Consider the following 23,714-nt stretch of genomic DNA (forward strand, 5'->3'; position numbering starts at 1 on the left):
ATTGTGTTAAGACAACGCGCTATAGTGACAAGCATTTTCCAACCGACTTTTTATCTTTTGTAGGGAGGGAGTGGAAGTGCTTTTATTGAAGTCTGGGGTTAGGTTTCATTGTTGAATTTGTTGATGACACATCAGATAAACAATACTATCATCTCACTTTCATATTTTTAGGTCCACTACTCCATAATTAATAATGTGAACCCTTTTAATAAAGATACCCTATCTTATTATAAAAACTTATTTAATTACCCATCCACGTGTTTCAACTTACAATCTCATCAATATATATTTTCTGAGGCTTATGCTATATGCAGCGTTATATATTGCATATAAGACACTAGCAAATTCAGCATGCAATGCGTGTCTGGATCTTTTGTCAAACATAATTCTAAACTTTTTGGATATAAGTAGAGGTAAAAATTTAAACATTAAATATCTTTTTCGCTAAATTTGTAGGTTAAGTTTCTGTCATTTAACCATTCTTTTATTAATTTTCTAAAACTTGTATGCTTTCTTTCAAGTTTTTAAAATTAAACTTGATGAACGGTAAAAGAATGTTAAGTGAATTTTTGTAGGATTTCTTATGTTTTATGAACATAGTTTTTTGTGTTAAAATAATCATTTAACTTTTTTTAATTAATTGAATTTTCCATTTTGATGTAATACCTGGTTGTGTTAGTGAATTGATTGATAAGATATTTAATTGATGTAATATCCTTTTTACTTTTTTAAGCATAAATATACTAAATCTTATGATCAATGTTTTTTTTGGTGGTTCAATTATACCTTGATTGCCTTTACTATTTAAGTTAATTTCTTAATGTTATATTTGAGTTTAACTTTCTTATTTCTTTTTTTTGGTTGTAGTTGATAACCTAATGGGCAATTAAGTAAATTAATAAGGAGATACCATCCCCTCTCCCTTATATAATAGCAATAAATACATTGCTTAAAATGGAAATTAGCTAGTTGTCAATTTATGACAAAAGTTTGCATTAATCTATGTAATAAATGATCAGTTAATGCTTGTTTTTTTTTCATTTTTAACTTCTTATATACAACCTTTAGAGCTGCATTTAGCTTTTTGCATTTTGTAATTAAGAATCTTCACATTATACATAGATTTACTCGAACAAAAGATGAGAATATAAAAAAGCATATACTAACCTTTGTTTTCAGGGGAAGTATGTCACTTATTAAAAAAAAAAGAAAAGAAGGAAGTATATAATAGTATTAGTCAAATTATGAGATTGAACATTATTTTAAGGTTCGGCTATATATGATATCAAATTGTTAAGCGTCTCTAAGTTTTCCCGTCACAAAGATATGCTATGATACTTACAACACGTCAAATTTTCTCATAATTAAAGTCATTGATGAAAAATTGAAAATGCTTAAAGTAACATATACCATAAGTAAGTGAATCGACATTACTTTATTGTGGATTAAGTTAGATAGTGTCTTATAAAAAGATTCTAACTAAAAAGAACAAAAAGGAATTGAGAGAGTACAATTACAATATATGTTTGCATTTTTTGGGGGTTATAAAATTGGATTTGTCCAGTACCCTACTAAGATTATGTTCATACATTAAATTTATTTTCATATTCAAAATATCCCACGTAACTTCTTTAGTAATAGTAAACTTTTTATTGTTCAAAAATGGATCTTATTATCCTTTTTTTCTAGAAACTTGTGAAATATCCAAGTAGTCTCGACGAAAGACCCATTCTTGGGTCAAATTCTTGAGCAAGAAAGTATAATATTATCTCATTTCAATTTTCATCTCACATCACATATTTACTTTTGTTTTTAAGAATCTCGTGAACATCAGCACCTCATTTACCATCTAGGGCGCTGTTCTAGATAGTACTTGACTGGTTGTAGGTATACATGCATACAATTCAAGCTTGTCTAACTTTTGCAAAATCATGACTTTCATGTCAACTCCAAACCATTAGAGGTTGAGCTAAGGTCAACACAGGCCGTAGTTGCGGGTGTGCAACGAGTCCTTTCGCACAGACTTTTCAGTATAATTTTTTTGGTTTTATTTAAAAGGACTTAATTTGAAAAACATCATGCTTTATATAAATGACAAATGTTTTATATTTTCATCTCCAGACTCCACAATTCATGTTATCCCTTATCATCTTCTTCAATCTCTCACCAAAAATTCAACATTTCATGTCTTTAACTTTAGTATTGTCATCAATACATTTTCATAATTATCAATAATAAAATCAATCCATCACTTAGTATTGATTTTCTCTACTCTTTATGAAAATTTGTATGGTCTTTTTCTCTCACTAAAGGAGAAAAAAAGGACCCAATTTTTATTATAGAACAGAGTCTCATAAATATCTAAGACAACCTTGAGCTCAACATGTGACAAGTGTGTTCTTAATTCTTAAGTCTTAACTCCCATTCTTTAAAATATGTAGAGAATCATAATTCATAGATGTAGCATTATGGGGAAAAAAATTGATCCAAGAAGTCATGGATGGGTGTCACTTCAAGATTCTAGTAATTAAGTTAGTTGATATTTAGTGTTTGGTTGGTTTAAGTTATGGAATGAAAAAAGAAAGGAATTATACAAAGGAGATGATAACAAAATGCATTATCTGTATTTGATTTAAGCCATGAAATTTGAAAAGGAATGGTAATCATTACTATCAAGTAATGCATTTTGTTATTTGAGGGTGAAGCGGAGATAACAAATTAGGGAGTCTGTTGCCACTAAGTAATATTAAGAAGGGTTTGAACCAAACAAGAATAAAAAGAATAGATAATTAATTCCGTTTCATGAAGCGAAAATTTTTGAACCAAACATGCTCTTACAATAATAAAGCCTTAATGTTGAATTATAAAACAAAAATATAGCTTTAATGATGCTCATTTGTGCAATAGGTAGCCCTTTCAAGTGGAGAAAGGCTTGGTAACCAACGGTTTGAGTCCAAAAAAGACTCAAACACCCAAAATAAAACACATTGGTACCATTATAACCTGACATTGGTATCAAATTGTTATCAGGACTGGTACCAAGGTATCAATATTTTCGAAGAATGGTACCATTATAACCTAGCATTGGTACCAAGCAAATGTCATCCACACGCGCGTGAAATCTTCCAGCGCATAAAATGACCAAATTACCCCCGTTTGAGTCTTCTAAGAGACTCAAACAGTTGGTTGCCAAGACAAGCTCTTTCAAGTGTCTTATCACTTTCAAGTTCTCAAATCCCACATTAATATTGCCCTCTACCCCACCCCCCAACACAAATGGTAAAACGTTTAAAAGAATGCATAGTTTAGGAGTGAAGTTGTGAGGTCTTTTTCCTAGTTAGTTGCATATATGGGTAAATGTGATCGGATTTATTAGTAAACTAGTTCTAAAATGTAGTTTATGGTTTCTAAATTTAGTTTCACATTTTTTCGTAATTTGTCTAGAAAACTGTATTTCATTATCTATTTGCTTCTTGAAATTAGTTTTTTGCTTTAATTATTCAACCAGATGGTTATATTTAATGCTTTTCACCAAATATTCTTCGTTCTCTCTCCTAAAATCATCTTTTCTCATACAACATATATTTAAATAAACAAAAAATCTTTATTATCTCTCTTAGATTCTACGTACCTTGATTCCCGTGAAAAAATATAATCATGAACTATATTTTGAAACGGAGGGAGTACTAAGGGATTGTTCTCTTCGGCATAAAACAATTGAACTGAATTGAACTGAACTGAAATGAATAGTGATATGTGAGAGTAAAAGTATTGTCCGGAGCTGAACTAAACTGAACTGAATTGAATTGAACTAAAAAAAAAATTGGAGAGAATATGCCCGAAGAAGAAAAAGATGGATTTTCAAGATTTTAAATTGAATATCTAAACTAGTCTAATAATTGGTTAAAAAAACTAATATGAACCCGCTGCACACTAATTATTGTGCACCCGATCCATATCACGTGAGTTTATGATAGTGTATATTGATATGATATATTGTATGTTAAAATGATATAGTGTATGTTACAGTGATATAGTGTATGTTAAAATGATATAGTGTATGTTACAGTGAATCAGTGATATAGTGTATGTTAAAGTGATATAGTGTGTGTTACAATGATATAGTGTGTGTTACAGTGATATAGTGTGTGTTAAAGTGATATAGTGTGTGTTAAAATGATATAGTGTATGTTAAAAGTGATATAGTGTATGTTAAAGTGATATAGGGTGTGTTAAAGTGATATAGGGTGTGTTAAAGTGATATAGTATATGTTATAATGATATAGTGTATGTTGAAGTGATATAACGGGTCACGTGCCTGGACCTAGTCCACACTATCTTTAGTGTAAATCGGGTCCACGCAAGTCGGATTGATAATTGGTAAATTCTTATAAATGTTAAATCCAAAACTTCAAATCGAATCTTGTCTATATTATTATTTTTCGTGGCACTTCATACTAAGAAAAAGAAAATTTTCTATCTATCTGGAATTACTCATAACATCAGTTTTACCAAGCTACTTCTAAATTCATTAGTAAATAAAGTTGAATATAAAGTATTAGTTTATTCACTTTGAGCCAATTGGATCCAAACTACTTTTACCTAGTATGGAACCATGAGTATTGTGTAGTATTCTGAATACTAAACGTTATGCGTCATTTGACGACCACTCACATAAAAATTGGATGATTCCTAAAATAAAATGTTGTTGAAAAAAAAGGCTTCATATGATAACAACGAAAAGAATATAATATCCAAGATCCAACCTAAAATTAACACAAGACCCAAATTATTAGAATGGACGGTCTAATTTTAACATAAAATTAGACGAACTCAAGATTGAATTTTTCTAACAAATTCATTCCATTTCACTCTAACCCAACACTATCCTAGTCATCCCTCATCTTCTCCTTCCTTTTTTTTTCTTGATTATTGAACTACAACAGATAACTTCAAAAAAATAACTCTAGTTTTACCGAACGGATTAAACTAGTTACTAAATGGATTAAACTACTCACTAAATGGATTAAAAAATGTCATTATTCTATAAATTAAACCGGTCACGGAAAAGATTAACCTAATTCCTAAATAAATTAAACTAGTCACTGTTCTCCTCTTAATATTGAGCTTCGGTCGTGACTCTTTTACAAGACACACTGCAAGACACAAATTGGAGTAAGTATGAAATATGAATTTAATTATTTGAACACCCACCAGACAAATAGGATTAGTTCACCTATCTTCGAGAAAAAGCAGCAAATGCCAAATGGGTTCAAGTCAAAAAGTTTAAGGTGTTAGTGCAATTAGGCCACCCTAATGTCAATGAATTTTGATATACTAACCAATTTCACCATATTGTTATATCAACTTTTTGTCTTTATATCAACATTTGGTTGATATGGCGCCAATTTAGGCGGAGATCATAGCAAATATTCCCTCATGTCCCTCTGTCCTGTATTTTCAAAGTGATTAAATCGTTTCTGAAGAGGACACATATATTTCAAAATGATTCCATCTATAAGCGCAAACCATAATTGTTAAAATTCCGATTCGAATCTTACGATTCTACGATTAAAAAGGATCTCATCGACCCCAATCCTACATAGGATCTTTCGATCCTATCCAACGATCCTACAATCCACGATTAGAAAGAACCTCATCGATCCCGATCCTATCCAACCATATCTTAATGCGATTATACGATTCTATGACTCTATGATCTGATCCTACCATAAAAAATATTATTAAGAAATTTCACATAATATATTTCTCCTATAAGATTATGGTTGCATGCTATTTCAATCATATAGTATTGAAAAACTATCACCATTTGTTAATGAAATAAATCATTATTAATATGTGTAAATTTTTAAAATGAGTTTCTTACCATATTCTAGCATAGTTATCTTTATTTTATGATATTGTAGGATCTCACGATCCTATAATCCGATCCCACAGATTCGATCCTACCAACCCCACGATTCAACGTATGATCTCGATCCTGATAACATTGGCGCAAACTTGTAAACATTAGGTCCTTAACTCTAAAAATCATTATACTTCAAGTCCTTAACTCTTAGCGCAACTATTCTTATGCAATACTGTCATTTTCTCTATCACATTTTCTTTCCTCTCTTCTCTACGTACATAATTAAGTGATGGATGAAATATATTTTTTAAATAAACGAAGGAAACGAAAAATACTGAACCACAGCCTCAAAAGGAAGTGGTTATGGTGGTTGTGATGGTAGTTGTTTGTAAGTTACGAGAAAAAATACATTTGAAAATCCTTCTATTGAGAGAAAAAACTAATACACATTATCGTAATAGTATATGTGGGAGTTAAGTAGTCCACATGTAGGGTTTTACAATTATTACGCTTGTATGTATTTAGATTTAAAGTCGTATTCGTAGTAATAGTAAATGGAAAGAAAACAATGTACACATTATTCTGATGGTAGTGGCAATTGGGTTTAGTATAGGTAAAGGTAGGGCTAAGCAGAAACTCTGTTACTTGAACCCAAACCCGGACCGATTTGGACTCGCCGGATCCGGACCAAGACCCAGTTCAAACGGGTCCAAAAAAGACCCGGTTGCATACGATTCCAAATCTGAGTAGTATTTTTTCAGACCCGATATCTGGTGTGTGCCTGATATAATTGGTTCTGGATCTGGATACCCGTTGAAACATGGTCTAGGATGGGGTACCCGATACGTGGCATATGCAATGTCGTCAGATGGCCCAAATATAATTAAGTTAAAAGTTACTAAATAAAAAGTTAGTTGAACTTTAGACTCAATTAAAATTTTTCCCCCGGGGTACCTAGTTGTGTTCACCTCTGGTAGAGGTCTGAAGTGGGAAGTTGTGGTGGTGGTTTCCGCAACCGCAAGGCCAATAAGGTGGCCACAATTAATTACAATACCTCAAATTTATTTTAAGTTATCAAGTTCTTTGACACGAAGGAGGAAAATAGACTAGGACAATCACTCCTTTTTATAGTGTTAAATTGTAAAAAGTTACATCCCTTAAGAACAGAGATTAAGGCATGAATAATGGCAGACTCTTAAAAGAGAGGAACTTTTAAAAGCCAACTCTTAGGTGAAAATCAGAACTAATTAGTAATTGGGGACTCTTGCTCACAGCAACATACCAAATAAAAAATTGTATCAAAAGACACCGGAAACAAAGTACTCGCACAATCCCATAGGTTTACTCAATTGTGTCAAGATGACACTGTCTATGACAATAGAATAAAAGGATAATCAGTCTAATACACATTTATCATTTTGCTCCCTCATGAAACAAAACTCTATTACACTATTTAAGAAAATTGCTTAAACTTAAAATACGTTCGGGTAATAATGCTTTAGATAACAAGCCTTTTCGGAAACATCCTATTTTGCCGCAACAATGCGCAAACCAAATATATGAAGATCAAATATTGTGGGTTGATCTAACAACCATGCATACTATATAAAAGGAAAGAAAAGCCTTTCTACATTCACATTGGCAGTTTATATTTTACTACTTTTTCGGGACGGTAAGGAGAAGGCCACAAAGAATATCCTACGAAAAATTAACTAAAAGAACAACAGAAACAGGAAAAACTGTCTAAAATGTGGCCCTCCATTGGAACTTCCAAGCGCGCTACAAAACCACCTAATAATAGCAACACCGTGAACAATCCAGTCCCTTAACCTGCAATCCTGTCCAAAAACCTGCCACAAGAATCATCAATATTGTTATGAGGCAATTGTGAAAGTCAGAGACTGCATGACAGGAAGTAAGTGAAATATCCCACATACATGATTCGAGAATAAAAGATTAACAATGTTTGCAAGGATGAGCAAGGTTTTTCATTTGAAGAAAAGTCGAATTGCAATAAACTACTTATAATTTGACTTGATTTTGGACCTAAAAAGTAAGACTAAAGTCGATTATACTTCCTCAGTTTTACATTAATTGCAACATGCGGGAAGGCACAAGTGTTTAGGAGTGCATAAGAAGGGAGACTCGTGTGATAAGGAGATAAAAACAAAAAACTTATTACCAAATAAACTTCCTGTAAAGGGAATTATTACAACTAATATGGAATGGAGGAAGTATTAGACAAAAAAAAAAAATGGTGCTGCAAGTGCTGGTGTATTTCTAATTAAATACAAAGTCGTCATTCCAGCCAGTTGCTTCACTGAGTTTAACAATGCCATGAGAACAGGCAAAAGTGAAAGCACAAAAGGCAGATCAAGCAAATATGGGAAGGCTTAAAAAAGGAACTTACGGAAACTAACTGCATATTTCCTTACCTTAAGCAAGGAGATGTGTACAGCCAAAACCAGCAATTTTACAAGGGACCTTATGGATGTTGAGTAAGCACTGCAAGATCAATACAAAAATAATTAGTCACACCACCACACATGTAAAGTACCACAATATATATTGACATGACGGCAAGAGTAGAACAAATGAACCAGTAGTGCTAAAGAGAAGTTAAAGTGATCAAATGTTTCAGTTAATGCTGAAAGAAATGAACAAGGCAGGTTAATCTCCTTTTTCTCATTGTTAAAAACACTTGCAAACAATTGATACAGGCATACAGTGAAGAAAACAATTCTAGTGTAACAAATTAAAACATTTAAAAACCAACAAAGAGCAAGGTATATGTAAACTCACAGTTGAAAAATCAACAAGGTTCAATACCAAAAACAAAGTTAAGAAGAACACCATTCAAAATTGAGAGTTATGATAAGGGCAAGGAAAGAAAAGAGTTCAGCAATTGGACTTCAGAAGGGGAAAAAAATCAATTAATCACCAGAGACAAAATTTGGATTTTCAACACTGGCCCAACCAATTGCCCTTAAGCTGATGGGGTTCCGTCATTATTCGTACCCCATTCTTCGGTTTCGTTACCGTTGACCAGCACAGCACCATCATTCGAATCAGCATCTACAACAACACCCTCTTCCTGACTTTCATCTGCTCCATTCTGCTCAAAGAAAACACCAAAACTGAGAAGCAGAAGAGTTGTCTCCCAACATTTTGATTCAAAATTTCGACAAGAGTAGAGTAGCTAACAGTTCATCACTTGGATAATACATGCTATATTTTGCAGAATAAAAAGGAACCTGAACTTTAGCTTTCTGAACATCATGGTTGATATAAAAGCATAATGAGATCAAACATATAGCATAAAAATAATATTTTATAAGGAAAAGATATAGTAAATACCTCATCTTCATGCACGTCATCTTCATGTACCTCATCTTCATGCACTGCATCACCATTTTCGAGGGGTTGATCTTCCTCTACCTGCATGCTCTTAAAGGCTTCAACAAGATCAATTTTTGATTTCTCAGCATATTGCAGGTATTGCTCAGCAGGAGGATAACTGCCCCTGTATACATTAATAAAAAGGTTAACTCAAGTTTCTTCATATGACACACTAGAAAAAGGAAAAAAATTAAATGAATAAAAGTTCATCACAATGTTACTAACCTACTGATCATATAAAAGTATTATGACTAGGGGAGGGGGAAGCTTCTCAATTACTCTTACCTTTCTTCAGCAACTCTAGACTCAACAGCAAGAGCAATTTGCCAATCCTCGAACAAATTAGGATACTCCTGAGGATCTGCCAATGACTCTGCAGCCTTTGGATTCACCTGTAGCAATGTCATAAGATCCTGTTAGATTAAAATAAACAGTTCTCCACTTTAGCTATGAATAAATTGCTACTCTAAGGCATTGACATCGATCACCATTCTTTCCGTGCGGAAACACTAATTATACTGGTCAGCCATCTGCATCTTCCTAGTCCAGGCAACCTATATGGACTAACATCACTTTAAAGATTTGCACGACAAATTGACAATACCTCAAATAGGGTCTAAATAAAGAACCTTGCTGAAATCAGTATATTCATTTGACTATAAACTCCTCATCATATTAGAACTCATATTAAGAGGGATGCAAGATGTCTTCCTACTAAATCCAAAATAACATGCTTTTCTGGATGCCTATGCTGCCAAACATCTTAAGGTGATGCAGATGGGAAGCATTAACACACATGCACATCATAAGTGAGCCCAGATCTTATTTATCGTCCAATGCAATTTCCAAACAAAAAAAGTTTGTTAAAGGAGCAACAAAAAGGTCTCAAATCCTTTCTTGAAGATGAACGAATGCCAGGACTTTCTCATTACACAACCAATGATACACATAATAAGTAACTGACCTTACTAAGATCCTTTCTCCATAATGCAACAATATCTGAAACTTTGCTGGGAAGATACGAACGTGCCATCAAAGCAGCCTCGGGTATTCGGTTACTGAAAAGGAAATCGGGTTAGTGTGACATTTAAGAGGAACAGACAAGCCTTATACAAAAGTACATATCTGAAGTGATAGATAACCTGTCTATCAATAGCTGAAGACACTCTTCTAATTTACCCAGCATAAATAAGCAAAGGAAAGCAACATTATTTTTCCCTTGCTCTTTAGATAAGGAAGCGAGTGTTGAAATTCCCTCCGCATCTCCAATTGAAGAATAAAGCAGCAACATGCCACTAAAATCCTTTGCATGCTTCAGGCATTCTTCTGCCATTTCAAACTGCATGTAGCAAAAACAGTGAGAATCCTAAACATAGAATTCCAATACTTTGGCAGATTATTTTGCTCTAAGGCTTAGTAGCATTCCTGTAGCTAAACGAAATGTTAAATTTCCTATGGCACCCAAATTAAGCAGACATCTCAGAAAAATTATAGTATGAAAACTAACAGCTTCCTTGGAAAGTGGGATGGGACTAGGATTAAGGGAATAATTTCCACAAAATTCATAGTTGGTACAAGGACAAAGGCTACGAGGGGGAGATGAAAATTGAATTTGGATGCCTTTAGTTACCACACTGTTATTTCCAGGGGAGGAGCAATGTTATCAAAAAACTTCCCATATTAATATAAATATCGCATTATTGTAGTTACACTTTCATACTATTCCCATAAGTACTTATATACCAATCGATATAGGTGGCAAAGGAGACATTCTGATTTACTTATTGGATCAATCCAGTTCATGTCATAGTTCAGTGATGAATCATTAAACTTAGGTTCAAGTACGGCACATGATCAATTAGTTTACTATGAAAAAGGATAATCTTAGTCCTACTGATTTTTGGGTCTAGCCTACATAGATTTGGGTCAGTTCTGGGCACACTTCAGGTTTCGGTCAGCTTATTTTAAGTCAGATACATTTTGCCAGGCTGGAGTGAGAATGACAAATTTCATTCCCACTCCAATATTCAGATGATTCTCAAATGCCAAGCAAATCCAGATAAAATAATTATAAAACAGTAGGAAACAGCCTACATTAAAATTCCCTACTATAGATGGTCTGAGTGACAAGAATATGGGATTAAAGAAAGGTAAGGCAAGGCCAAAATGTACACAGCCTCAAAGGAAGTCATAAGGTAGAATGTTATTTTTGCTTCATGTGAGAGGGATCCCATGATTTTAGCAATTTATGAACATGAAACTCCATTATAATAAAAAAAAAAATTAAAAAAATAGACAGAATAGTGGGATACATAATACATAAAGAGCAATTTATCACCTTTCCTGTAGACATGGCCAGTTCTCCCAACTGCTTCCACTTTGACTCACTCTGAACTTCCGTAGCTATCTCCTGCAGAAAGGAACATCCACAATCAGCAGTCTAAATCAGTAGCTTCAATAACATAGTACAAACAGCACCACTTACCTTTGCAACCTCTAGTCTGCCGAGCTGTATTGCGAGCTCAAACCTATAATCAGGGTCAGTTGCCACTTCAAGAGCCTCTGCGACCATATTACGTGATTCAAGGAACCGAGCCACACTGGACATGTAAAATTTAGATTATTAATAAAGAAAAGGTGTCGCACGAAGAAGTCTATATTACTCATACTAAGAATGAAGAACCATTATAAATTGCAGAAAAGGCAAACACATCCAGGAAAGTAGTAGTAAAAAGAACTTAAGAAAAAAGAATAAGCACTGCAACAGATTTTAAAACCAAAAGGGGACACAAAATATTGCTAAGTCAATTAGTAAACATGTATAAACAAAAAAAGAAACTACTCATGCTATAGCTCCACTCTCTCCCCCTAACAACTCCTAGTATTCTAAGCATTTAATAGAGAGAAACAAAAGGAAGAAGGGGTCCTTAAAACAGGATTTCCAGACAACCCATGTAAATGCTGACCTATTATGATGCTCCTTTGGAATTGTAGGTAAAATTTCATTGGCACGATCGAAATCTCCACGCATCACAAGAGTCTTGTATTCAATCAAGCTAAGAAGTAAAGTGTATCCTATCACACTGCAATACACAAAGAAGAACGAAAACAAGAGGGTTTAGTAATTTAGATCATAATAGTATCCGTGTTATATATTTAAGGTCACATGATTGAAGCTCACTTGAATTCTTTGTCAATAAGATAAACCCGACTTTGACTGGCAAGGTAGCCCATCAAGTACATTGGACGGTCCAAGTGAAACATTGTGGTTACCTGAAGCCATAACATCAAGACAATTTCTCAGGGGAATCTAGTCTAATTATGCCACGAAAGAATATTCATATAAAGTTTAGCGGGCTATACCTCACCACCAACGCAGTAATTGAGCCTCCAAGAGGAATTATTGTAAATGAAACAATCTCCAACCCATAATCCTGTTCTCACACGTTCGTTTGTTTCATGGAGGAGCTCAAATGCATCCTCCACTCCCTGCTCATCTATTGGCTTTCCGCTATCCACATAGGAAGACACAGCATCACGCTGTTTCAAGAGCCACAATAAATTTTTACCCAGAAGCACTCTGAGTTCATAAACAATTGAATAACAGTGGCTAGGAAGAAAAAATAAAGGGGATCAGGAGTGGGGAAGGCGGAGGCCGTTCTTACATTGTACTTAAGGATGTAAAAAGATGTGTCACTAGCAATAGCCACTAAGTCACCACTATCAGCCCAGTAAAGATTCTGCAATGATCAGTAAAGAAAATCCACATTAAAGTCTACCACACACCATGGCATTGATACTGTAATTGATAGCCACTTCAAGATGACAAGGGCAAAGTACACCATGGATATACTACTTACTTTAACATTGACATCTATCCTCCGAATAAATCTGCATTCAGTCCAGTCGTAGAAAGAAATAAAATCATTTGAACACATAGCCAGCAAATTTCCACCATATATCCGCTCTGCAGAAAAAGTTGGTCTGATACTCTTCTTTTCCTATAACCAGCCATGAAAAATACCGCAATGAGTATACCTCATCAGTCATGCACCAATAAATCTAGAATATTACATTAGAAATTTCAACAAAAAAAAAAAATACCTACTCATAAAGATACAGATAAGCTCTCTTAAATATCACGATAATAAAGAGAGCCTCCCAAACAACAGTTTAAACTCCTAAACTCATTGTACAAACTAGAAAGAATGGAGGCCGTACAGAAAAATTTACAATTGTGCCAAAAGATATACATAAAATGCCCTACAGAAATAAAACATCGGCAACATTCTAAGAAACATAGAATAAGAACCTGGAAATTTTTGCTGAAAATCTTGATCTTGGAAGTGCTTTCTCTAACAGCATATTCTCCTTCAGACGACCAAACAAACTCCAATGCTGAACCAAATGACCTATTCCTCCAAGCCACGGCTGTATAAATGATGTACTCTCCATCTCCACATACCACAACAAACCTCCCATTTGGATTGTGCTTTAAAAACTGAACATACCAATACCGATACATAAGAAATATATACATTTAACCAGAATGAAAAACCACTAGGTGTCTTAATCATGTAAAAACTAAATACATAGCAGAAATCAGGTCATAAGTTGATACATCACCGGAACACACAGCAATTTGGTTTACATTCACTAATAACCGTTTTCTAAACCTGCCAATATTTTTTTTCTGAACGCATACATCATAGGAGCTACATCTGAAACTTGAAATCTATTGATTTAAATACACTAGTCAATCATTCAGAGCTAAGATAAATACTATGCTAAAGCGAAAAAGGCAGAATAAAATTGCTACTCCGAGCATGGAAAGAAAGAGGCAAAGGGGTTGTATCATTGACATATTAAAATAATAAATTATCTTTTGATGAAAACTGTAGTTCAGGCTAAGTGAAAGCATAAATGACTCACCTGTGGGTAAAGATCACAGGAACCCAACTCCTTCACTGCCAAAGGCAACCTTTCACCATCTGTCACCTAAAAACACAAGTACAAAACAAAATTTGGAAGACATCAAAGTAATTAGTAACTAGATTGAAAACTTGTCTTACATGGCAAAACAGAGCAAGACACATTCTATCAGGTTCAAACCTCATAACCAGCACCAACACGCCTGATATCCACAGTCTGAATCTCATTATGCTTTGCCCATATAATCTTTCCACTATTATCCATGCTAGCAACAGGTATTTCACGACCCATTTTCACCATGATTGTTCCTTCATCATATCCTATCACAACACTATATGAAATTGAAAATAAATTAGAGTCAGACAATAGATTACAAGAAACTCTGCCAAACATAAACTGTTGATATATTATAGAACAATGACTACAATGTCCAGAATTCACACTCAGATCCAACCAGAGATATATAAAGATACAATTATTTTAGAAGAAAAAGAGTGAGAAAAACAGGTTTCATTACTAGTTGTGCAGACAAACAAAGCACACGACCTCAGATTGATAAAGCTTTACAGCCCAAAAATATGTACACTAAGATATAGCTGAGATTGTATTCAAACTAGTAGGTAACTCCCAAAGAAGGAATATACAGAAGAAGTGAAGAACTTACCGACGGGATCCCTTCATGTATCCGATAGCCCAAACCCTTTCAAGACCATAATTAAGGGTATTCTCAAGCCTGCAAATCAAACTCAAAGAATTAGGGACTATATTCATGTCAGAAATTTCAAAAATCACGGGATGACTTATAAGCAATTAAGTATCAATATGTACAATTGTAAACTATAATTAGCCTATAACTGAAAGAGTATAGATGTGAAGAAGCAAAAAAAAAAAAAAATTCCAGAAATCAAGGTACTGCCAGATTTCTCATATATGTGAGGCCACAAACTACATTGCTACTCAGGCCTTTAGCATACCATGGTCTTATCGTTCACCAGTTCAACTATATAACAGACCTAGGTGTCTTGTACAATCTCAAAAACAAACTCTAAGTGAAACCCAAAGCCCAAAATAATTACTCATGCTCTCTCTAATACATGGAGGGAAAGAAATCGAAGACTTGGGACTCAAGTGACTGGAATCAAGTGGTCAAAAGACACTATAATTTTATATCTTCAATTAAGACTTCAATAAGGCACCCTTCAGACCGAGAAAGTACAGGTCTGCTGATGGGAGCTAGAAAACAATTTCATCTTTAAAATCCCACCACAACCAGAACACTGAGTAGATAATAGAGAATATAGCAGCAATTCACCTGTAAGTAGTTGAATGCCATATGCGAACTGTTCCATCCTCAGAACCAGTGATTATTATGGGAAGTTCAGGATGAAAACAGACAGCAGAAACATTGTGTGTATGCCCTTCCAGAGTCTGAACACAGCTTTTTGTCTGATAGTCCCACACCTATATATAAATGACATGCAAACAGCTAAGATCGCAATAGCCAAGTGTCAGAACATCACATTATAAGATCAAGCCTCAGCAAAATATAAACCTTGGCCGTGTGGTCATCAGAACCAGTAATCAGGTATGGCTTGTCACCGCCGGTAAAATAGTCAACACAATTAACCCCTTTTACGTGGGCATCCAAAGTAAAATTTGGATCAGGTGAGCCAAGATTCCAGATCTGAAAAATATAAGCAATGCATCAGCATAATTCAAGCTAGAAATTATTTAGAAAGCAAAGTGCATAGAGCATATATATCAAGTGAATACCTTTATGGTGCGATCAAGGGATGCACTAGCAAAGGTGTTTGTATCTTTGGGGTTAAAAGTGACTTGCATCACATAGTGGGAATGTCCTTCAAAAATTTGAGTGCAAACCCAACCCTTATCCCAATCCCAGAGCTTAATGAGCATATCATCTGATGATGACAGCACATATGGGAGTGTGGGATGCACAGCTACACACCTAATATAATCTGTATGAGCCTCAAAAACTTTAACTTTATCCATAGTATTGTAGTTGTACACACGTATAAACATGTCATCTGCTCCAGCAACAACCCATTGTTTCCGTGAAATAAACTTCGCTGACCTAACTGCAAATAGTTGAACAAAATTTTATTTATCAAGAAGTCAGTGTTACGCCGCAAGCATATGTTAACTTGAAGAAAATAATATATACCTGGTAATTCGGAGACTTCGAAAGACTTTGCCATGGTCTGCAAGAAGCAGAAATTGTGTTTGATGTCATTACCAACAAATTATAAGAACACAAATATATAGTCCTAAACTTTCTATATAATTTCATCTTCATTGCAATCTCACTTAAAGACAATATTGTTCTACAAGTTCAATAAGTAGAGCTAAGTAGTAAAGTAGTAGTGCATAACTACAAATCTACAATGACTCCAAATAACAATACTTCCTGTAAACAGTACCAAGAGAGGCAAGACAAACGTTGTGTATGATTAACATCTCAAAAACAAACTGGTGGAAATATTAAACAGATTGGCCACAAGTGCAAACACAAAAATAAATTGTAGGAAAAAAAAACTCTCATAAAAAAGAAGACGAAAGAATCAGATAGAATCTTTCCAATTCGGTTTTCATTTATCCTTGACGTGTCATAAGCATAGCATGTGAAATTCTCTATAACCAAACCTTTAGGCCCTAACAAAAGAAGCAGCAATAAAGGCCCTAGATAACAGATAAACATTAGGCACTTAAACAAAATGAAAAGGAAAAAGAAATATGCTGAGGGTCGAAATTACAAACTGAGTACGGACAGACAAAGTGTTTAGTGAGCAGGTTAAAAAACAGATGCAGAAACATTATTCATACAACGGATCTAGTCCAAAGAGAGTGAAGACGGCCACAAGAAATAAACATGTATAAAAAATTCAGCTAGGTGAGCAAAGTATGATAAAAAAAAAAAAAAACTAAAGCTTATTATGGAAAACTGGAGTACAAGGCCCAAAGGCCAAAACTATTGGCATATACACTTTCTGTATTCTCAAGATCAAAAGGACTACTAATTTGCCTCTTTCAGTCTTTTGTCTTTCCTCAATTCAGCAGCTCACTATTTAGCCTCGATCTGACCTTTCCTCACGTAATTGCTGCAGGTGGACACGGGATGAGGAAAAGGCCACAAGACTCTAGACAGCTAAAAGTTGCACTTGGCAATTGTGGCAACATATCTACAAAGAAGGGGAAGTAATGTTGGAAGAAAGATATAGAATATGTCAGCCTTTCCCTTAGTTGGTCGTGCTTCACAAATGCACTGATAATATTTGGAGAAGCACTGGAATTTCCAATCACACATGACGAACAAATGTTCAACACGTGGGTATTGAAGCTTAGATGGCAGTGGCATGTGACTAAGCTTAACATGATATCCATAATAGCCTTGGGTCACACAACCCCCTCAAACTTCTATCCAAAATTATGCAGGATCAAAAGAATGTCCAACATGTTCAGTTATTGGATATCACCAGCAGGCTGAACCTAGTCCCTTGGTAAGATTGATGGTCAAGCTAAAAACTTCCGAACTATTTCAGACTTGCGATTAAAAATTACCGTAGACAATCAACCAAAGAGGTTCCTAATCTAGAAAATTTGCCTCCACAGACATTGTGTATGAGGATATCTTGATAGTTCGGGCTTCTAGTCACACATCAACCATCTCAAGTTTAAGCTTCGAAATGATCACATTGGATAATCAAGTACTAACTTATTGCACAAAGTAGATTACCGCAACATGATCATACATTACAAAATAAACCTGATCCTAAACTTTAGTAACTCTTAAGTGAATTTCAGAATATTAAACAAAACACAAGCTAATAGTATAAGATATAAACAATCAATAAAGTTCCATTATCATCATACCTGTGACTGGTAGTTCCAGATAACAACAGTTCCTGAATAAAGACTCGCTAAAATCCTGTAACACCATAACAGATAATGTGACATTGTGATCATGATATAATATAACAACTAGAAATGTAACCATAATGTAGCATAAAATTAGCATCACATATACAGAACAAAACTAATTACCATGGTTCTGTCGGATGTAGATCCACAGACTTTACTCTCTCTGATCTTTGCGCAAGTTTTCTCTGATCCAATGCAAACAAATCATCAAACGAATCGAAACAACAATCTTCAAATTCAAATAACAGAAAGATCTCAAAACTAAAAAAAACTAATCAAATCAATTAAAATTTACCTTGATATTGAGGCGAAGAGGCTGACGATTGAAACGAACACAAAAACAACGAAAATTCCATCAGATCTCAAGCAAATTCAATGTAATAATCCAAACGAAAACATAAACTTTACAATTTGATGAGAATTGGGGGAAAATGGATCGAATCACATCAGATCTAAACCACGTACGAAAATGTAGAGAAACTCACCATTTTTAGAGATTAAATCTGCCGACAATCAAGTGTGAAGAGTGTTGAGATTGAAATCGAGAAATCAAAATCGAATTCGAAATTGAAAAGTTAGGGATCAACAATTTGCAGAGAGAGAAAGTGTATGTGTGAGAGAGAGAGAGAAGATCTTAGGTAAGCGGAGCTTCAATGGCGACGAAGTGAAGTGAGGAGAGAGAAAGAGAGAGAAAAATGGAGGAGAGAGGGGTTTGGCGTTGTATTGTAGAGTGTAGTATTGTTGTTGGCATGAAGAGAAAGAGATTGATATCGGGGGAGACCCAAATGTAGCTTCGTTTATTTTTTTTTTCTCTCTCTCTTTGAATTCAAGAGTAGAGACAAGACAATAATAAAATGCTTGTTGCATAATACTTCGAAATTAAGATTTGGGGATGCTTTAGAAAAAATGGACTTGAATTAGGAACGAGTTAGGATCCTCTATTTTATTCGATATCTATATTAATGTCTAATATGTTAAAAGGTGTTTTTAAATAAGAAATTGTGTTACATGTCGCTCTATCTTACAGTGTTTATTTTATGTACTTCGCATACAATAAAAGAAATTAGAAAATGCATGACATCAAACTTATATTAACCATCGAACAAAGTGAAGTTTAATGTTGTGATTTTAAAGTAAAATATTTATAAATGAAAAGTATAATTACCCGTGACATATCATGTAACTAAAAACTAGTTTATATTTTGTATTGTGTTTTAAGATGGGATATATGATAGGACATGATATTTCAATTGATTTTTTTTGAAGGGATGATATTTCAATTGATTAGCAGGGGCGGCTTTTAGCATGTTCAACATGTTCCATGGAACAGGGCCCCTTAATTGTGAGGGCCCCAAAATAAAGAAAGTTCAAGTAGTAAAAAGAAAAAGTTTATCTACTTATTTGGACTACTTTTTTTCATAATATGATTATGTGAAGTATGGATGAGCTATTATATTATTGAATTCTTCAAATACGAGATCGCACAGGGCCTCTATATAGTTTGAGACGGGCCTGTTGATTAGTAACTCCTACTTTGTGAAAATAATATTCATCCTATCCTATATTACATGGGTTTTTGAAATATAATCATATTCGTGAAAAGGAAAGGCAAAGCGTGCATAATAAAATAAAATGGAGGAAATATTGAATTTATCTCGTTTATTATCATTTATTCGCATTTAATGACATCAATGAGTTCATGTATAATGATTAATGAATATAATATTAGGCCATTCATATAACAAGTCAATTAATTATTAGTATAATGATCAATAGTATTTGTATTTTTCGGGCCCTCAAATTTCAGGAGCCATCATCCATGAATAACGTATGAATATAATCCTAACCTTATAAAAAATTTCAAGAGCCAACACCAACAATTTGTACTAGTGTATTGCACGGACTTGAGAAACTAGTACTTAGCTATTAAAGATGTAAAATATCTTACCACCATCTTATTTGTTGGATGAAACGAGAATTTCTTTCTTGAGTTTAAAAGATACGAAGAATTAGCTTGCAGTATAAATGGCTAGACTTGAAATATTGCATGTAGATGTAGTAGCAATTGGGTTTGATGGCTATATGCCTTTTAAGTCTTGACTTTGTAGTCAAGTCAAAACTCAAAACTAGAATCTATATATATATATAAAACAAGGTTCATTTATCCTACTTGGCATGTCCACAATGATTCTCCAATTGCTTATGCCACGTGTCATAGCTCTCCACCATTTTGCCATGTGTCAATACATTTTGACAAAATTAAACAATGGGTTGTTTGATTACCTCTTGCGGCAATGATTTCATTGCTTTGCATTGAAAGATTTTGGCAGAATTTAAGGAAAGAATTATGGTAATATATCAGACAATAGTAAGGAAGAATGATTTTATTTCGGTATATAATTATTTTCCAAGTGATTATACATCCTAAAATAACAGATATATATACATAATATGACAACGTAATGGGCTATATTAGTCAACAATAGCTCGAAATATGTCAATTGGTATAAAGCAAATATATATCATCAAGACAATATTCTAAAATTTTGTTATTTTGGGAACATATTATGATCATGATTTTTGCTATACTAATTGGCTTTCAAATTTCTCACAACTATATATATTTACATGCATGTTGCAACTCCTAGATCCTGCTTTTTTTTTCTCCATTATGTCCATCTGGTCAATTAAAAAAAAAATTTAACATTATTTCAACTTATGATCCCAAAAAAATTGAAAAGACATGTGGATCAACCAGTTAATAGGAAGACATTTTTTGATGGAGCAAACATGAAAATATTAAAAAGGTTGATTGAAGATTAACGACGTTTGCAAGGAAGGCACTGAAGAAATTTAATTTTATAATGAAGATGAAATACATACTATCAACCACCTTCTTTTTAATTCTCGATAAAAAAATATACTTTTTAAAAAAGTTGTTAAAAATTAAAGTTTAAATCATCAACTCATAAATTCAATGGCCACCTAATTAGGATTTAGTGGGGTTAAAGCAAAAAGAATTGGTACAACTTTTAATTAAACAAAAATATTAAGTGCATATTCACCGATTTGAAGTATAAACAAAAAAACGATGAAGGGCCTGTTCTCTTCGGCATAAAACAGCTGAACTGAACTGAACTGAACTGAACTTATCAGAGCTGAACTGAACTGAACTGAACTTATAAGAGCTGAACTGAACTGAACTTATAAGAGATGAACTGAACTGAACTGAACTGAACTGAATTGAATTGAATTGAATTGAATTGAATTGAATTGAATGTAATAAATATATAAATAATATTTTAAACAATAATAATATGAATATTAAATAATAAGTATAATGATAAGTAATAATAATGAATAATAATAATAGTAGTATTTTGGATATTTTTAAATAATAGTTATAAATAAATAATATTAATAATCATAAATTAATAATAATAATAATTAATGATAATAATGATAATTAATAATAATTATTTTATATTATTTGTTTAATATATTAATACTTGACGATGATATATAATAACAATAATATCTAAGAAGTAAATTAATATTACTATTTTAATAATTAGATTTAATAATATAAAAAATTTAGTAATAAAAATAATGATTGGGTTGGACCGCGAAAATTACATCATAAACCGTCTTGACGCAATTTGATTGGTTTATGGGCTAAAAAAAGTGGGTTTATTTGTACTTTGACCTAAACCATGTTCCTCTTAATAATAATAGTAATAATAATGAGTAAAGCTATTATAAAAAAAATATATATATAGAAACAACAATAATAATAATACTTAATAGTAATGATATATATTTAAATAATAATAATAATAATAGTAATTAGTAAAATAAATTATACCAACATAATAATAAAAATAATATTTAACAAAATGGTTATAAAAGAATAGAGCTGAACTGAACTGAACTGATCTGAATTGAACTGAACTTATTGGAGCTGAACTGAATTGAACTTATTGGAGCTGAACTGAACTGAACTGAAAATAAGCTGGGGAGAACATGCCCGAAGTGTCATATAAAAAAAAACTGCCACGTTAGAAAGTTGACAATCTATGATTCCACTCTCATAGGCTCACTTAGATTTGCACTGGATTAAGAAGAAACAACAGCGACATTAATAGAGTTTTTTCAAAATAGAGTTTGGTTTATATAATTGAAATTAAATGGAATGACAAAAACAACCATATTATTATACAGTCAGGCTTGGATGACGAAGATTGAAAAAATTCGTGTAAAATAAATTACCTTATGTAATTATTATACAACCATATTATTAGATAATTGTATCTCAAGAAGATTTGATATACCATTGTCAATTACCATCACAAACAAAATAGTGGTATCGAAGTGTAGCAGCCTTTTAATGGATATATCTAATAGGAAGATAATCAAAAAATAACAAAGAATCTAGAAAAGGGGAAAATAATTATTCTTTAAATAATCTTCAAAAAATATAATTAAGGAAAAAAAATCAAATGTGTGATTTCACAAGTTAAAAGAGGTACCTTTTAAGCAAATTGTAACTTTTAATTTTAAATGGGTCACTTTTAGATTAATAAAATTGACGTATTTAAGGCAAAAAGTTACCGCTATCCCACATTAATTTATTGATATGTGTTACTAAAGATTTGTATACATAAATAGTCATCAATATTTTTAGTATATCTAATCAACAAAAATCTCCCGTGTATTTTATCATGACATTAGCTACATCAGTCATTGAACACACGGGTCATAAGCCGGTTTTAAATTTTTTTTTATTATACGATATGATTATAAAAAACTTTAAATCACGAGCTAATATTCAAACCATGATTTTAGGAGAAACATCCTAAAATCCTAAATTTACAAAACAAATATCCCGCGCACTTTAATGTGTATTTTGTTTCATCTATGTATTTATATATGTATATTACGATTACAAGATTTTTAAAGTTTAAAATGTTGTAACAAAGGATTTTTATATATCATGAAATATAATTTTACATTTTACATTATTTCCATCTTAAAGGCACGAATTTAATAATTATGGATTCAATAAATTTGAAACGAAAAACAACTAATTAATTAACAAAAGAATTCCCATGCATTATGCACGGGTTCAAATCATATCTATATAAAACCTCCCGTGCATTTTTGCACGGGCTAAAAGCTAGTCTATACTAATATATTAAAAGTCGTGTGTAAACCAGAAACGGTGCCACGTGGCGCTCTCCCTAGAGAGTTTTAGTTCATGTAATTCATGTACAATAAATAAAAATTAGAAAATGAATATTATAGGTTTTGATCCCGTGACCTCAAGTTCATGAACTAAAGTTTTAACCACTAAACCAAGTTGTATTTAGTGCTATTATATCAAAATACAATATTAATAAATGAAATTTTTCTTACCCGAGGCATAACCCGGGCCTAATAACTAGTTACAATGTCAAAACACGTTAAATTAATATTGTCATCAGATATACTTCTGACCGTTGGATCAGATCATTTTGCAAACGAAAGGTAGATATTCAAGTGTGAGATACCTTATGCATTATTGCCTTAATTGGCT

General features: G+C 33.0%; 1 protein-coding gene across 2 annotated transcripts; it reads right to left on the reverse strand.

The window, feature by feature from the left end:
• Positions 1-7,252: 7,252 nt before the first annotated feature.
• On the reverse strand, positions 7,253-18,953 carry LOC104904654 (coatomer subunit beta'-1). Of its 2 annotated transcripts, none has more exons than XM_010692977.3 (26): positions 18,625-18,953; positions 18,435-18,455; positions 18,263-18,324; positions 18,092-18,146; positions 16,386-16,422; positions 15,974-16,299; positions 15,753-15,884; positions 15,513-15,661; positions 14,865-14,933; positions 14,381-14,531; positions 14,201-14,266; positions 13,581-13,769; positions 13,129-13,269; positions 12,934-13,008; positions 12,632-12,808; positions 12,450-12,541; positions 12,235-12,351; positions 11,754-11,868; positions 11,607-11,678; positions 10,411-10,607; positions 10,233-10,326; positions 9,554-9,660; positions 9,227-9,392; positions 8,888-8,984; positions 8,305-8,374; positions 7,253-7,719 (listed from the first exon to the last, which is right to left on the reverse strand). In XM_010692977.3, the coding sequence occupies exons 1-25, from the start codon at positions 18,625-18,627 to the stop codon at positions 8,355-8,357; spliced, it is 2,730 nt and encodes a 909-aa protein (XP_010691279.1). In that variant the 5' UTR covers positions 18,628-18,953; the 3' UTR covers positions 7,253-7,719; positions 8,305-8,354. The 2 variants fall into 2 exon arrangements, with proteins under 2 accessions (XP_010691279.1, XP_010691278.1); XM_010692976.3 differs by having other exon boundaries at positions 8,811-8,984; positions 18,625-18,952.
• Positions 18,954-23,714: the final 4,761 nt, after the last annotated feature.

Source organism: Beta vulgaris, chromosome 9 (assembly GCF_026745355.1).
Source record: "Beta vulgaris subsp. vulgaris cultivar EL10 chromosome 9, EL10.2, whole genome shotgun sequence".
Lineage (NCBI taxonomy): Eukaryota > Viridiplantae > Streptophyta > Magnoliopsida > Caryophyllales > Amaranthaceae > Beta > Beta vulgaris.

Coding starts and splice junctions, on each gene's coding strand:
- LOC104904654 (XM_010692976.3), bottom strand. Junction 18,325..18,434: donor CTCTTCGCCTCAATATCAAG/GTAAATTTTAAT, acceptor GCATTGGATCAG/AGAAAACTTGCGCAAAGATC. Junction 14,934..15,512: donor TGGCATTCAACTACTTACAG/GTGAATTGCTGC, acceptor TTTGATTTGCAG/GCTTGAGAATACCCTTAATT.